Source organism: Carassius auratus, unplaced genomic scaffold, assembly GCF_003368295.1.
Source record: "Carassius auratus strain Wakin unplaced genomic scaffold, ASM336829v1 scaf_tig00035888, whole genome shotgun sequence".
Lineage (NCBI taxonomy): Eukaryota > Metazoa > Chordata > Actinopteri > Cypriniformes > Cyprinidae > Carassius > Carassius auratus.
This window is the reverse complement of record NW_020526272.1, coordinates 65882-81516: the sequence shown is the minus strand read 5'-3', so window position 1 is coordinate 81516 and position 15635 is coordinate 65882. Positions and strand designations below refer to the sequence as shown.

Here is a 15635-nt window from a genome sequence, read left to right as displayed (position 1 = left end):
CATACAGAATGAGGTTTTTTTGAGAAAGTAAAAATGCACAAAGTTTCCTGTGAGGGTTAGGGTTAGGGGTAGGGTTGGTGAAGGGCGATAGAATATACAGTTTCTACATTATAAAAAACATTACGCCTATGGGATGTCCCCACTTTTCACAAAAACAAACGTGTGTGTGTGAACATTTCAAATTCAGCAGATTGAATTTCAATGAAATTTTGTTCTTACAAAATGAATGAAGGTTAAAATAAATTGTAGTGAATATGCCTTTTTTGTAGTTATGCTCTGAAATATCTAGACTATTGTAGAATTATCCTGTGAATGTAATTACTGTAAGGTATATATATATATATATATATATATATATATATATATACATACATACATACATACACACACACACATATATATATATATATATATATAAATTATTATTATTTTATTTTATTTTTTTTAGGAAGGGCTTGAAATGTCAAGGAAACTCATTGGACAATAGGTGTGGGAACCTTGAAATTATTTTATATTATTTTATTAGAAAAAGTTTTTTAGGTCTTTTAGGTAGGCTCGTTGACGACAGCAAATAGAAAATTATAGACAGGAAGTCTCTTAAAAAGTCGACTCTATGAAAAGTTGTTGAATTATTTGTATTTTGACCAAAAAGTCATTTTAATTTTACACATGATTGCAGAACAAGGGGTTATCTTTCTCTTTACATCCTACTCCCCGCCTGCTTTCTCTCCGGTAGCTCATGGCCCCTCCTCCTCCTCAGTGCAGTCTCACACCGGTTCTGCTCTCCATTCAACCGTATGGCATGCAGATTGCGGGAGCCGGGAGGCTGGACAAGGGCAGGGCTGCGAGGTGTTTTCTTACACTCTTAAAAACACCTCTCTCTCCGCGTCTCCACAAACTACCTTCAAGAAGTTCACCTGCGAGTTCAGTCTGCCCCGCCTCTTGAAGGTCCAATCCCGAGCGCACGTCACTACTGGATAGAGATGCCTGGAAACGCAACACCGAGACCGGTGAGATTAGACAGAAAGCCCATAAAAAAACTTCTCAAGTCGATTACTATTTTTATTTTTTTGGTCAGGGCTATATTTTCTCTCTCTCTTTTTTTTATTTTATTGAGATTTTTCTCATTTGATGTGTTTTGCAGGGGATGTATGAGGTTTCTTCGACATGTCAGCTAACTTTTTTTGTTGTTGTGTTATATAACTGCCTGCGATCATTTGGGGAGATATTGGGCAAGAGCCCTGCTGCAAGTCAAGTTACTGTAGACATACTGGCTTTAAAAAACATCATCAAATTTGAGGTTATAAAACTGAAAAAAAGAGAACTAAATAAAAATGATAATTAATAAAATAATCATGAATACTAAACAGAAATGTGACTCGTTTTCACACGTTTAGACTATTACAGTTCTACTATGTTGAACTTTATTGACATTATTGTTCACTCAATAGGCTACAAGTTGTCCTTGCAGTTGTCACAAAGGAAACCTGCCTTTAAACTATGCCTTGTAAATAAATGTAAATAATTTAAACATTTTCATTAATTGTTCTTTACATTCCTTTATAACTGTTTTAATTATAATGGAATACAAAGAACCATTAAAGAAAACTGACAAATGTAATACGCAACAAAATAATGGTTTGACATTTCTGTATAAAGTACTGAAATTAGTACATTGAGCTATACATTTATAGCCTACCATTAAAAACTTCACATTGTAACATGTTACATCATGTATGATCTTTGCCAATTTAAAATGTTTAGTTAAATGTGCTTTCATTAGGGGCCAAGCCCAAAGGGCTGTAGCCCCTATTGTATCTGTATGTTTTATTATTATTATTATTCTTCTTCTTCTTCTTCTTCTTCTCGTCCAATGGGAGTCTATGGCAGCCCTATGAAGGGAACATGGGAAAATTATGAAATTTGGCACACTTGTAGAGATGACCATTATTAGTGATCTGACCAACTTTGGGGTCTCTAGGACCAACTCTACAGCGCCACCACCAGTTCAAAAATTCAACATTCACACATTAATAACTCTTGAACCACTAATTCTATGAAAATAAAACTTAGTACATATGATCAATCTCTTCATGGAGATTCTATTCCATACCTTACATTAAGACTCCTACCCATTACAGTGGCGGCCATTTTGAAAAGTACAGTATTCAGTCTAAACACTACTCCTCCTTCAAAATTGGTCCAATTCTTCTGAAATTTGGCTCAGATGTTCTTTGGACTGAGCCGCACAGAAATGACTGAACAGAATTTTTTGAACACTAGTGAAAAAAAAAGTTATGATGCTGTGAACTTACTCAGGTTGACCTCAAATCGGTTGAGATGCTGTATCTCGGCCAAACTTTGATCAATCGATACCAAACTTGGTACACTTCATCTACACCATGATCTGGGGGTCCACGCCAAATTTGGGAACAGCGCCACCTATGGGTGTTGAGATACCAAAAATGCACTTTTTTGCTTATAACTTCTGAACAATTCATCAGAAAATTATTTTCTTGATGTCTATGGATTCTTTAGATCATTCCGGATCTGTGGATGTCAATTTTGTCGAGACCACCTGGACCACCTGTCCGCCATTTTGAATTTTGTCATAAATTGCTATATCTTTTGATCTATTGTACATATCTTCACAAAAATCGATAGGCATCATCAACAACATGTGCTTGAGGTACCCCGGAAGTTAGAAGACAGCGCCACCTAGTGTTCAAGAGATATAACGATTCTTGCAAAACCCCTTATAACTACTGTAAATGTTGATCGATTTTTGATATTTTTATGTCATTTGATTCCGTGGGTTATGCCGAATCAGATGATGTCTCCTTTGCCATTTTCCAATATGGCGTCTGTCCGCCATATTGAATGTATTTAAATACAGTTTTTTCGCTACTCCTCCCTGAAATCTTGTTCAATTTTGTTCAAAATTTTATCAGATGAACTTCTGACCGGGCCTGACAGAAATGACTGAACAGATTTTTGATATTCACTCCCGTTCCCGACGTGTACAGCTCTGAAGTTGACCGTGCCTGTGCTGGTTGATTTATGCTAATTAGCTTAGCATGCTAATTAGCTAAAATGCTAACACGTTTCTATTGACTCTAATGGGTCTCCTGAGCTATCTGGTTAACTTTGAGCAACGTTAGCATTTTTTAGCGTAGCATGCTAATCTGGCTAAAATGCTGCTTCGGGCTTTTGAGAGTTAATTCTCACACCTTAACCTCTCTTCTGTGCCATGCAAACAGTGTGTCAACTAATGTGGCGCACTTCGCTAAGGCACTCGTCGCAAACCCGAGAGGTCGTGGGATCGAATCCGGGGTGGGTAAAGTCGATCCGATGGAAGTTCCGTTTTGGCCGTTTTGCTTCGTCCCGCTCGTTGCTCTGGCTACAGCCCTTCAGGGCTTGGCCCCGGTATCGCTGCTTGCAGCTATATTTATAGTTATTCTTGTCTAAATGTAGGCCAGTGTGGTTTGATTGTTTACTTTTTATTGAACTGCTACATCACTAAAATATGATACTGGAATAGTAGGCTACAAAATGTAGGCTACAAAAAAGTTTGAGAAAGTTTTGAGATAGATGTGATGTGTATATTTACACACACTGCTTGTGTGTGTGTGTGTGTGTGTGTGTGTACTCAGACTACCACGTAACCACATTTAGAGTTTACGCTTTCACTGTGTGATTAAGTCTGTTTAAATACATTAAGAATTACCCCCAAATGGGGACTTTTATATGTCTTTTATATTTATATCAGCTGATATAGTTAATATCACACAAAGAGTAGCCTGCAGTTTTTTTTTCTCCAAATATCAGTACGATCTTAAATGTGATTTGATTTTATAAAAGTTCAATAAGCAAGAAGTTAATATTAATTGGCTTACATTTTATAGATAAGTTCTTGTTTTTGCTCTATTTCGACAATGAAAATAGTTTCAAACAAAGCCACAGCAGAACTGTTTTACATCTGAACAACACACAACATGTTTCGTTACTGAATCAATAAGCTATTTGAATGAATCGATGGAATGAATGACTCAATGACTCACTCATGAAGTGATTTGCCGCCACTCACTGGCGATGTTATGTTTATATTTACAGTATATTTTCCCCCTTTCCTCCACAATCATTTTAAATATAATTTTTGTTTTTTTGTTTTTAAAACATCAAAACATTATTTATGCATTTGTAACTCCAGGTTAACTGCATTCATGTCCTGTATTAAAGAGTCAGTGTGAATGCATCTAAATGCATCAGATTCTGTGCATCCTCTGCATTGCAAGAGGTTTTATAAAGTTAATGTAAAGTTTATAAACATTTATATTAAGGTTTATGTAAAAATTCCTCCTCAGAGATAAATATTGATATTGATAATATAGATTTTTTTCAATGCATTTTCAATAGATTTTTAAAATACAATATAATTTTTCTAGAAATCACTTAAAAAATGTTAACTAAATTAATAACACTACCCTGAAGTAGGCTACTATGATTCCAGTGATAAAAACAGCAGGAATAAGGCTTTCCAAAATGGCTGCATTATCTGTCACATATTCATAGACAGTAAAAGAAATGGACATAGCGACCCCATTGGAACTCAATTGAGACAAGTGAAGCCCATTTTTAGCTATTTTTAGCACTTCTGTTTCTGACGCGCAGACTCAAACGAGGCTTGACGACGTCAGCAACCTGTCTGCCAGATGTAAATGTTCTAGTAGCTGTGCGTGCAAACTGCCATTGTTAATCTTGCAGAGACGGCGAGCTTGAGCGGGGAGTTCTTTGTCGTGAGTGAGCAGGAGTTAGTATTCTGATTAATTATTTTGTACAGTATTTTAAAATGTAACGCCAGTATGCCATATTAAGTTAATTGCCTGCGAGCTTCCCCTCCTGTCTGTACGGTAATGCAGAGTGGTTATGACGCAATCGTTAGCCTATTTTTACAAAAACTATTTCTACAGGGACATAATGTAACATAGAAGGAAATAATGGACAAATGGAGTCTTTAAACGCCTCAGATGTAAAGTTATTCGCTATCAAAGTGACGCAAAAATGAATGGGAGTCAATGGGATGCTAACGCAAGTGAAGTTCTGCTACAAGATGGCGGCACACGGCCGACTTCAACTTCCGGTCGACTTCCTTGCCTCCTGCACATATTGCTCAAAAAGGAAAAAGAAGCCCCTCCACATTCCTTTTGGTTATGTATAAAAAAATAAATTTTGGTTATGGAAAAAAAAAATCTTTAAACAAAGACATTACAAGATTTTTCTACATAGATCTGTTGTCTTAGAAAACACTGAAATATGACACCTGCAACAGTCATACAAGGATTCAGAGTCTATTAGAGGTCAGAGTTTATTTAGTTGATTTAATGCCAGTTATTCATATATTCAAGCTGTTATCTTTGACATCTACAGTTTTCATTCATAAAAGGCTATAGTGGCACTGCATATCTGGTTTAACAGAGAAAATAAAAGGGGAAAAGCATGTATGTAAGAGAGGTGCTCTTAAATAGGATTCACTGGAAGTCAGTAATATATTCATCTATTTGTATTTCAAAGACTTCACAAGTAATTTTGAGACTGGGTATGAAGAATATGCTGTGTGTGAGTGTGTAGCTAATTCATGTCATTGACTGAGTTGTTAATGCATGATTTATCCTTTTTTTTTATCTGACGCATAACAGTAAGCAATAATTTCATATATAACCCTGTGTGAGGGTGTGTGTGCTGTACAAAGTTGATGCATTCCTGGTTGATTAATATAATAGTCTGTTTATAAAGCAGTGGTTTTCCTGCAGCTCATCTCACACAATCCCAGTATTTTTCCACTTGGTTCTTAGCAAGGAGCTCTGCATGGAACTGAGGCTGAGGCAATATGAGTGTGCGTGTGAGAGCAAGAAAGATGTGAATTAGCAACATTATTACAGCTACAACATTTGTACATTGACCACATTGCATTAATGATCCCCCAATCTGAAACCAATAGCTATAACACACACTGATATATTAACTACTTATTGCTTCATACCATAAATCCTTTGTATATTTCATATAGCGTGATAGTTAATTCTTAACAGCATACTGCAGAGTTTCCAAACCAGGAAAAGATAAGTAAAGTAATTTGCATATGATTTGGTTTATATGTTTCATCTTTGGGAATTCTTAAGACATATAGAAAAATTGTGTCCATTGCTTTGATTTCTTCCCCCCACACAAATACCATTAAAAAAATTTGGGTTGGTAAGATGTTTTTGAAACATTTGAAGAAATGTTTGCCAATGCTGCATTTATTTGATTACAAAAACACTTTGGTGAAATATCATAACAGTTTAAAATAGTAACCTTCCATTTTAATATATTTCAATTAACATAAAAAAATATATATTTAATATATTTAATATATTTTATTTAATATATATTTTAAAATAATTTATTCTTGTGATGGGAGCAGATAGCGTTTGCTTAAAAAAGTTGCTTGATATTGAATATTTTTGAAACCATGCTAATTTTTTTCTAGATTGTTTGATGAATAGAAAAGAATAATATTTATATGAAATAGAAATCCTCTGTAAAATTGTGATCGTTTCATCTTAAAGAAAAAAGAATCAAGGAAACAGATTCTCACGAATACTTCAACCTGGAAGCAGTTGTTATTAAATACTAGAACTGAACAGCATCTAAAACACTGTAAAAAAAAAAAAAAAAGGTATTAATAATCTGGATAAATGCAACTTTTGCATAAATTGTAAACAACATTTATTCATTAAAAATGTACAGTATTAATGGAACTTCTCTCACAAACACACACACACTCACACAAACTTCCTTGATATCAAAATGTACAAAAGTGTCTACCAAATGCATAAATATAACTTCAATGGAAAATGTAAATGGAGTATCAAAGCTCATTGTTTATTCCTGTGCTTATATGTCCAAAATTCTAGTACTATACTAAACGTTGGTATGTATGCATGTGTGTTTGTAGAATCTGCAGAAGTCCACTAATGTGGTTTACCAGGCCCATCATGTCAGCCGCAGCAAGAGAGGGCAGGTCGTGGGAACCAGAGGAGGTTTCAGAGGATGCACAGTCTGGCTCACAGGTAATCCATGGACACACCCACACAACTGTAAAAATAAACACATAAACCATATCCAATAATTCTGAATAAAGAAATCCAAAAAATGCATCTGTTTAAAAACAGCAATGACATGAGATGTCAGGCTAGGCAAATCTCGGGAAATCATTTCACAAACCAAAGCAAGTTGGTCTGAATTTGAAACCCCAGGCATTGACTATAAAGTTTCACCACACTGGGTTTTTCGATACAGATTTTTCACTACCCCCGTTGTGTGGCTCAAGTTTCATTTAATGAACATGAACAAGAAACATGTTCCTTGTTCCTGATAACTTGCACAAACTGTCATGATCATGAATCACAATCCTAAATTTTAAACTATAGTGTAAGTTTAACAAATCCAAATCAGAGTATATCCAAGTGTAAGAAATTCATTTGTGTGTGTACACAGGTCTGTCCGGGGCTGGTAAGACAACGGTGGGATTCGCTTTAGAGGAGTATCTGGTCTCTCACTCCATTCCCTGCTACTCTTTGGATGGTGATAACATCCGTCACGGCCTGAATAAGAACCTGGGCTTTACTTCTTTGGATCGAGAGGAGAATATTCGCCGTGTTGCTGAAGTGGCCAAACTGTTTGCAGATGCTGGGCTTGTTTGCATTACAAGCTTCATCTCACCATTTACCAAAGTAAGCAAACAAACCAATGACTGGCATTGTTTTATCAATATTTGAATCAAATAATCAAATCCAAATCACAAGACTAAGCTCACAACATTATCAGTATGTTTTGAGAGGTTTTAAACCCACTGCAGAATAAATAGTTAGTTTTAGCAGATTCTGATGTTCCAAGTGATTTATAAAATAACCAAAGCAGACAAAGGAATATGTAAACACATGGAGATACAAACACTGTGTTTTAATTTTCATTAACCATTTCTAATAAAAATGTTCTCTAAAAATACATAATGCTCAACATCTTGCAGGACCGTGCAGAGGCCCGGGCGATCCATGAGAAAGCAGGTTTGCCGTTTTTTGAGGTGTTTGTGGACGCTCCTCTGGAGGTGTGCGAGAGCAGAGATGTTAAAGGACTCTACAAAAAAGCAAGATCAGGAGAGATTAAAAGTAATATAAAAACATAGAACCTTTAAAACTGTGCAGGAACACAAAGTAAGTAAAACAATCTACAAAACATATTTTCACAAACCTTGCCTTCCTTCATTTCCTACTCAGGCTTCACTGGTATAGATTCTGAGTATGAGTGTCCAGAGGCTCCTGAGCTGATTCTGAAGACCGGAAAGCTCACAGTGAACGAATGCATTCAGCAGTTGGTAGACCTTTTGAAGGAACAGGTTAGTCAGGAGCTGAACGCAGGCTTAAGAATACATTTCATCTGCCATTTCCCGATTGGTGCTTGTACCTTTATCTTTGGAGTACCTCATGGTCAGAAGTCCATAGTTGAAACCATTATAACCAAGCCTCTGTCAACATATCTGTCTGAAGGGAACACCATTAGGGCAGGATATTTTACTCCAGTGCACTCATGGAAAAAATAAATCCTTTCTTCCTTAAAGCGATAGTTCTCCCAAAAATAAAATCCTGTCATTACTTGCTTACCCTCATGTCGTTCTAAACGAATGTGTGGTCATTTTCTTCTGTGGAACACATAAATACAGTACCGTTCAAAAGTTTGGCATCAGAATGTTTTTCTGTTGAAGAAATTAGGCTAATACTTGTATTCAGCAAATATTTCTTAAGCTGCAAAAGTGACACACATAATAAATTGACAGACATACGTCAATGAAAAAATATATATTTAGCAAAAATTATTTTTAAAAAAACACGTTAATAATTAGCATATTAGAATAATTTCTGAAAGATCATGTGACACTGAAGACAGGAAAATGGCCGCTGAAAATTTAGCTTCGCCTTCACAGGAATAACTTACATTTTAAAATATATGGCAATACAAATAAATGAAAACAACCATTTTAAATTGTAATTATATTTCACAATATTACTGATTTTACTGTATTTTTTTTTCTTAAAAAGTTCTTTTAAAAACATTTCAAAATCATACCGACTCCACACTTTTGAACACTACTGTCAATGAAGAATCTTAACATAGATCTTTTCCATACAATAAGTTTATAATTTACACAAGAGTTGTGCACCATAAAATAGTGTATAACTCATGAGTTATATAGTCCAACTCTTCGGAAGACATGTTGATACCTAAAAAATTTAAGTCCATGCAGTTTCTTTCTTAAAAAAAAAAAAAAAAATCTTCACCTTTCCATTTAACTCAAACTTGACAAGATTGCAATTACAGCAACGAAAGTCATTTTTTACCGGCAGATCAAATAAAAATAGCTTCTTATGGTAACAACTGCACATGCCATTAGATAGAAAATACAGTATATTAATTTAACCCTTTGATATTTCTCTATCTTAGAGCATCGTTCCCAGTGGAGCTGTAGAGGAGATTCATGAACTCTTTGTGCCTGAAAACAACCTCAAGCTGGCACAGACAGACGCCAGCACCCTGCCCTCTATCAGCATCACCAAGGTAAACAGAAACATTCGTCCTCAAGGCCGGGGATCAATCATGTTCATAAATATGAGTGATCTGTTGGCAAGAAGACACACAACTGCTTCATCTTCCCTAATTTAAAATGCTAATTTATTCCAGAAACCACAACAATAACGATTTGAATGCTGTTCCTTAGAGTTACTCACACCTATTATTCCATCCTACAGGCAATGAATCCGAACAGACTTTTAGAAGAATACAATATTAGCTAAATGTTCTGTTTTTAAACACAGCTCTCTGTATCTGTGTGTGCAGTTGGACTTACAGTGGGTGCAGGTGTTGGCTGAAGGATGGGCTAGTCCTCTGAAGGGCTTCATGAGGGAGAGAGAATACCTACAAGTCATTCACTTCAACAGCCTACTGGATGGTAACATACAAGCACACACATTTACAACAAGAGGTGAAACGTTTTAGCCATGCCAGTCTTTTATTACAGTACTAAACACCTCCCTCCATCATCTCATTTTTATTCTGCAGTAAACACAGCAATCAGACTTAGTTAGGTTAATTGTCTTCATGCTGGGAATGGTACTGATACCAGCAACAGAAGGCTGATCTAAGCTTTGCACTGTTATTTAGAAGATGTTTCATGCATAAAATAGCAGTTGCCAGAGCTGAAGCTGCTTTCAGGACACAGAATGATGCAATGATCTGGCTTCCTGTGAAATTCTCATGCTGCGTTTGGTTTAATTGGGTTGGTCAGCGAACATCGGTCAGGGGAGGAGACTGTATTTTTTAATAGTAGTTGCAATTGCATCCAAGCAAATAACAGTCAAAGTGTACTAATATACATTGTCAGTGGGATTTAGCGGAGCAGGCAGCTATTGATGCATATCAAATTTATATATATATATATATATATATATATATATATATATAATTATAAAGAAATAATTTCTGTGATTTCAGTCATGTCGTTAAAATTATTTCTATGCAGATTAATTTACCTATTCCTAAATACAGGTGGTACCATCAACCTCTCAGTACCCATTGTCCTTCCTGTTGCAACGGAGGTTAAAGAACATCTACAGGGCAGCATGGCTGTGGCTCTGGAGTACCAGGGAAAACGTGTCGCCATCTTACGCAACCCAGAGTTCTTTGAGCATCGAAAAGAAGAGCGATGTGCTCGTCAATGGGGGACAACCTGCCCCAAACACCCTTATATAAAGGTAGGAATTTGGCAAACACCTTGAGAATGAATGTATAACAAACCACCAAAGTATTGAGGGAAAGTCTCCACTTAATACAGTTAAATGAATAGTACCAGAAAAGAGGCTCAGAAACAGCAGAAAATTGTCTTTAAATAATATTAATAATAATAATAAAAAAAAAGGATTTCTAACTGAAATTCGTAATATGTGTGTGTGTGTGTGTGTGTTTGTGTTTAATACAGTTGTTGCAATGGTTGATTGTTTTAACTTAAAAATGCACACTAAATACATACTTTAACTGCTCACCTATAAACAGATGGTTTTGGAAAGCGGTGATTGGCTGGTAGGAGGTGAACTAGAGGTATTGGAGAGAATCAGATGGAACGATGGGCTGGATCAGTACCGTCTCACTCCACGGGAGCTGAAGCAGAAATTTAAAGAGATGAAAGCAGGTAAAAGCAAAGGGGTTAAAGTTAACAAGTAACTACGTATAAAGAGTGTTCTTCTGGAGACACTTTAACTTAATTAAGTTTTGCAATACCCATGCATCTCCAATGAAAATCACTGTCATTATATATCTAGGATCTGTTGTTTTAAAGCAATGCAGCCAAACAGGTTCTAAGCGGCCAAATATGGCAGCAAGATATTGTATCAGGGTTGTTGGCTTGTATATGAAGCATGGAATCTAAACCACTCATGTATGGCACAATGTTAAAAATGTAAAAATAGTAAAATTGGGTTTTTAAACCCATATAGAAAAACACTACTGACACTTTTTTTGGCTTGATAAAGCATGTGGATTGGAGCAAAAAGACTATTAGATATGGTGTGGCTAAAATAAGTCACATGTTTACCACATTTGTGGTGCAGTTGTAACAGACCCTCAATACCACGACTGAGGTGAGACCCTTGAGCTGCTCGCTGGATGTCACAGCATTGGCTGCCCACTGCTCCAGATGTGTGTTCAATGTGTACGTGTTTGTTCACTACTCACTGTGGGTTAATTGTTAAATTCCAAGTATGGGACACCACGTCCCTTCCTTTCCATTGGCTGGTGTTAATTTAAAAAAGTCCAATAAGAAATCAAAGTTGATAATCTGATACCCCACATGAGTGTCTTGGATTTCTGGCGTTGTAGGTCCTTTGCACCCTCTTGAAAAAAGTATCATATTCTGGATTTCACCATGGTTATGCAACAACTAATTAAAGCACTGGAATTGACGATTGCATCATTTTCCCCAGATGCAGTGTTTGCTTTTCAGCTCAGGAACCCGGTGCACAATGGCCATGCCCTGCTTATGACTGACACGCGTCGACGATTGGAGGAACGCGGGTATCGAAGGCCAGTGCTACTTTTGCATCCTTTGGGTGGCTGGACCAAAGATGATGACGTGCCTCTAGATTGGAGGATGAAACAACATGCAGCCGTGCTGGAGGATGGCATCCTAGACCCACAATCCACCATTGTGGCCATCTTTCCCTCCCCTATGATGTATGCTGGGCCTACAGAGGTATGAAGATGGTTGTCTTTCACACAGACATAGGAAAATGAAATACCAAATGGCAATCATTTTTAAGCACTTTATAGTTTAGTTTACTGTTCAAAGTTTTGGGATCACGTTTTTTTTTTTTTTAAAGAAATTATTACTTTTATTGAGCAAGGATGCATTAAATTGATCAAAAGTGACACTAAAGGCACCCGAATTTAATGTTATTATAAACAAAATATTTTTATTTCACATGAATGCTGTTCTTGAGCAACAAATCAACATATTAGAATGATTTCTGAAGGATCATGTGACACAAAGCCTGGACTAAAGCCATCACAGGAATACATTACATTTTAATATATATTTAAATAGAAAAACAGTTCATTTAAATTCTAATTATATGACAATATTATAGTTTATACTGCATTTTTGATCAAATAAATGTTTTCTTGTTTTAAGGATCTTAGCAACCCCCAAACTTTTAAATGGTAGTGTAAATAAAGGAATATTAGTTATTTATTTTAAATAAGTTATTACTTTGCGACCATTAACATTTTAATTTTCTATATAGTATGAATGTGTTAATGAATGTACCCCAGTGTTGTTGGGAAGTATGTGATTTCGGATGCCATCAAAATTCCTATGAACTCCTGTCATTTTACCCATAACATATTAAGTGCCACCCTTACTAACAGCTAACCTTTTCCATGTGTCTGTCAGGTCCAGTGGCACTGCCGTGCAAGGATGATATCAGGATCTAATTTCTACATTGTGGGTCGTGATCCTGCTGGGATGCCCCACCCAGTGACAGGACAGGACCTGTATGAGCCATCTCATGGAGGTAAAGTTCTGTCCATGGCCCCTGGACTCACCTCTGTGGAGATTATCCCCTTCAGAGTGGCTGCATACAATAAGACCAAGAAAGCTATGGACTTCTATGACAAAGACAGGTAAAACTGAATTTTAACAGTATTAAAAAATATTTTAAAGCATAATGCTAATAACTCTCTGTTATTGGTATCCAATGAATGAATAGTTGACTCAAAAAATGAAAATGAACTGTGAAAATTGAATGAAAGTTCACATAACAGATTTAGAAAAAATAGCATTACATCACTTGCTCACCTATGGATGTTCTGCAGTGTGAGAATCTCTACAGAATAAGAGTCCAAACAGCTGATAAAAATATTACAATAATCCTCAAGCAATCCACACAACTCATGATGGTTTTATTTATTATAAATACACAGCTTTGGGTGAGCAAGTGAGGTAATGCTAAATTTCTCCAAATCTGTTTTGATGGAGAAACAAACTCATTAAGATCTTGGATGACCTGAGGTGTAATGTTCAGAAAATTACATTTTGGGGTGAACTATTCCTGTAAGTGGCTTTAGCAATGGTTTATGCCACAAAACTGACCACATTTACATGCATATAAAAATGTTATCACTAATTGTACAGAAATATTTTGGAGGAAAGAAGATACAAAATAAATCGAACACGTTAAAATAAATGAATGTGATTTAATATACTGACCAGTAAAAGCACAGTAAACAACACTTGACTTATGATATTTCAATTCATTGTGCAAAATTAATAATAATAATAATAAAGACTTAAGACAGAGCATTTCCAACTTTTGGTACGAAATGAATATGAACAGATGAATGTGCATCTCTTAGACTATTTAAAATATGCTGATCTAGGAGAATTTCAATAGCGGTGATGTATGTAAATGTCTTTTTCCAGTAACCAGGAACTTAAGCAAACCTTATCTGAATATGAATGTGGTAACTTAGTGATTGTGAACCATGAAAAGTAGGCTGCTTTTACATCTCTTGTTTTCAAACAATGCAGGCATGCTGATTTTGAGTTCATCTCTGGGACCAAGATGCGCAAATTGGCCCGCAGTGGAGAGAACCCTCCAGATGGCTTCATGGCCCCTAAAGCCTGGAAGGTCCTCACAGATTATTACATTTCTCTACAGAAAGATGAGTGATGACACATACAGGAAGTTCCAACAAACAGAAAACCTCAGATCACAGCGCATGTTGTCCACACTGAGAATGACTCAGTACATTAAACTACATCAAGGCATTGAAAAATGAAGGCACATCCTTACAACTAGCTGGTAGCAAAGGTGGTCAAGACTTTACTACAGAATGGTTTTTAACTGGAAATATGAACATGGTTTGTCAACTGTGAAATTTAAACTGATGTGCCTTGATTAACAGATTGTCAATCCCAAAGATATTATGAGATCTATTTCTTAAATTGTATTTAGAAACATGTCTTGTAAACTTACAGAAAGAAAAAGTATATCAACTGTAATCTAAATGAATCAAGTGGATACAATTTTTACGATTTTAAAGAAAAAATACAGTTGAAATGGTTATATTGTAAAATATTGTTACAATTCAAATTAACTGTTTTAATATATTTTTAAATGTAATTTATTCCTCTGATGGCAATGCTGATGGACATTTTCTGTAACAATTTAAGCTTCTTTTCTGTCAGTTTTGATTAATGTATCTTGCTGAATATATTAATTTATTTTTAAAAATTTTACTGACCCCAAACTTTAAGTTGACATATATATCAAAAAGGTGTTCATACAGCCACAAATACAGTCAGATTTCACCCTGCAACCAAAATAATTTTGTTTAAAAAAAAAAAAAAAAAAAATGTAACCCCCCAGGAAAGGGGCTGCTATCTGGGGATCATATTCCAGAAATTATAATAGGAAAATATATTATCATTAATATATTTATTTTATTCATTCAAAGAGAATAATGAATAACACTGTCTCATTAAAGATTAAACAGTGTATACAATATTATGTTATTTGGCTATTCTGTATATCATGTCTCTTTTAATTAAAGCTTTTCAATGTGATGACATAATTGTGACCATGTGGCTGATTTTAGATGTTCACAGTGCGTGACAGTACGCACAGTTTGCTTTCTGTTCTTTGAAACAAGGACAAAAGTTACATTTAACAGATGGATGGAGTAAATGTGTAATGCTGTGCACATCCACATAAATATTGACTCTTTACTGCCATCTTTTGGTCACCAGTGTACAGAACCCACATAGCACCATGGGAAAAATTATGCAAACACAGGGCTCTACAACAAGGACTGCGTGAAAAGCAAAAAGACTACATTTAGTACTCGCATGTACACAGTTCATGCTTGCGCTTGAATGGACCAATACATACAAGCATGTCAAAATATCCGTCTAGGCGAGTTACTTTGTAGTTTTAACAATGATTAATCTATATTTAATATATACAGTGGAATACAGATGCACCAGT

At 35.7% G+C, this 15635-nt stretch overlaps 1 protein-coding gene across 1 annotated transcript; it reads left to right on the top strand.

Annotated features, from left to right (window-relative positions):
* Positions 1-914: 914 nt before the first annotated feature.
* LOC113082377 (bifunctional 3'-phosphoadenosine 5'-phosphosulfate synthase 2-like) lies at positions 915-15391 on the top strand. Its single transcript, XM_026254039.1, has 12 exons — positions 915-1010; positions 6998-7112; positions 7540-7775; positions 8072-8210; positions 8319-8437; positions 9541-9654; positions 9934-10045; positions 10642-10847; positions 11146-11281; positions 12072-12340; positions 13040-13269; positions 14177-15391. Exons 1-12 carry the CDS (start codon positions 984-986, stop codon positions 14316-14318), a joined length of 1845 nt encoding a protein of 614 aa, XP_026109824.1. The 5' UTR covers positions 915-983; the 3' UTR covers positions 14319-15391.
* Positions 15392-15635: the final 244 nt, after the last annotated feature.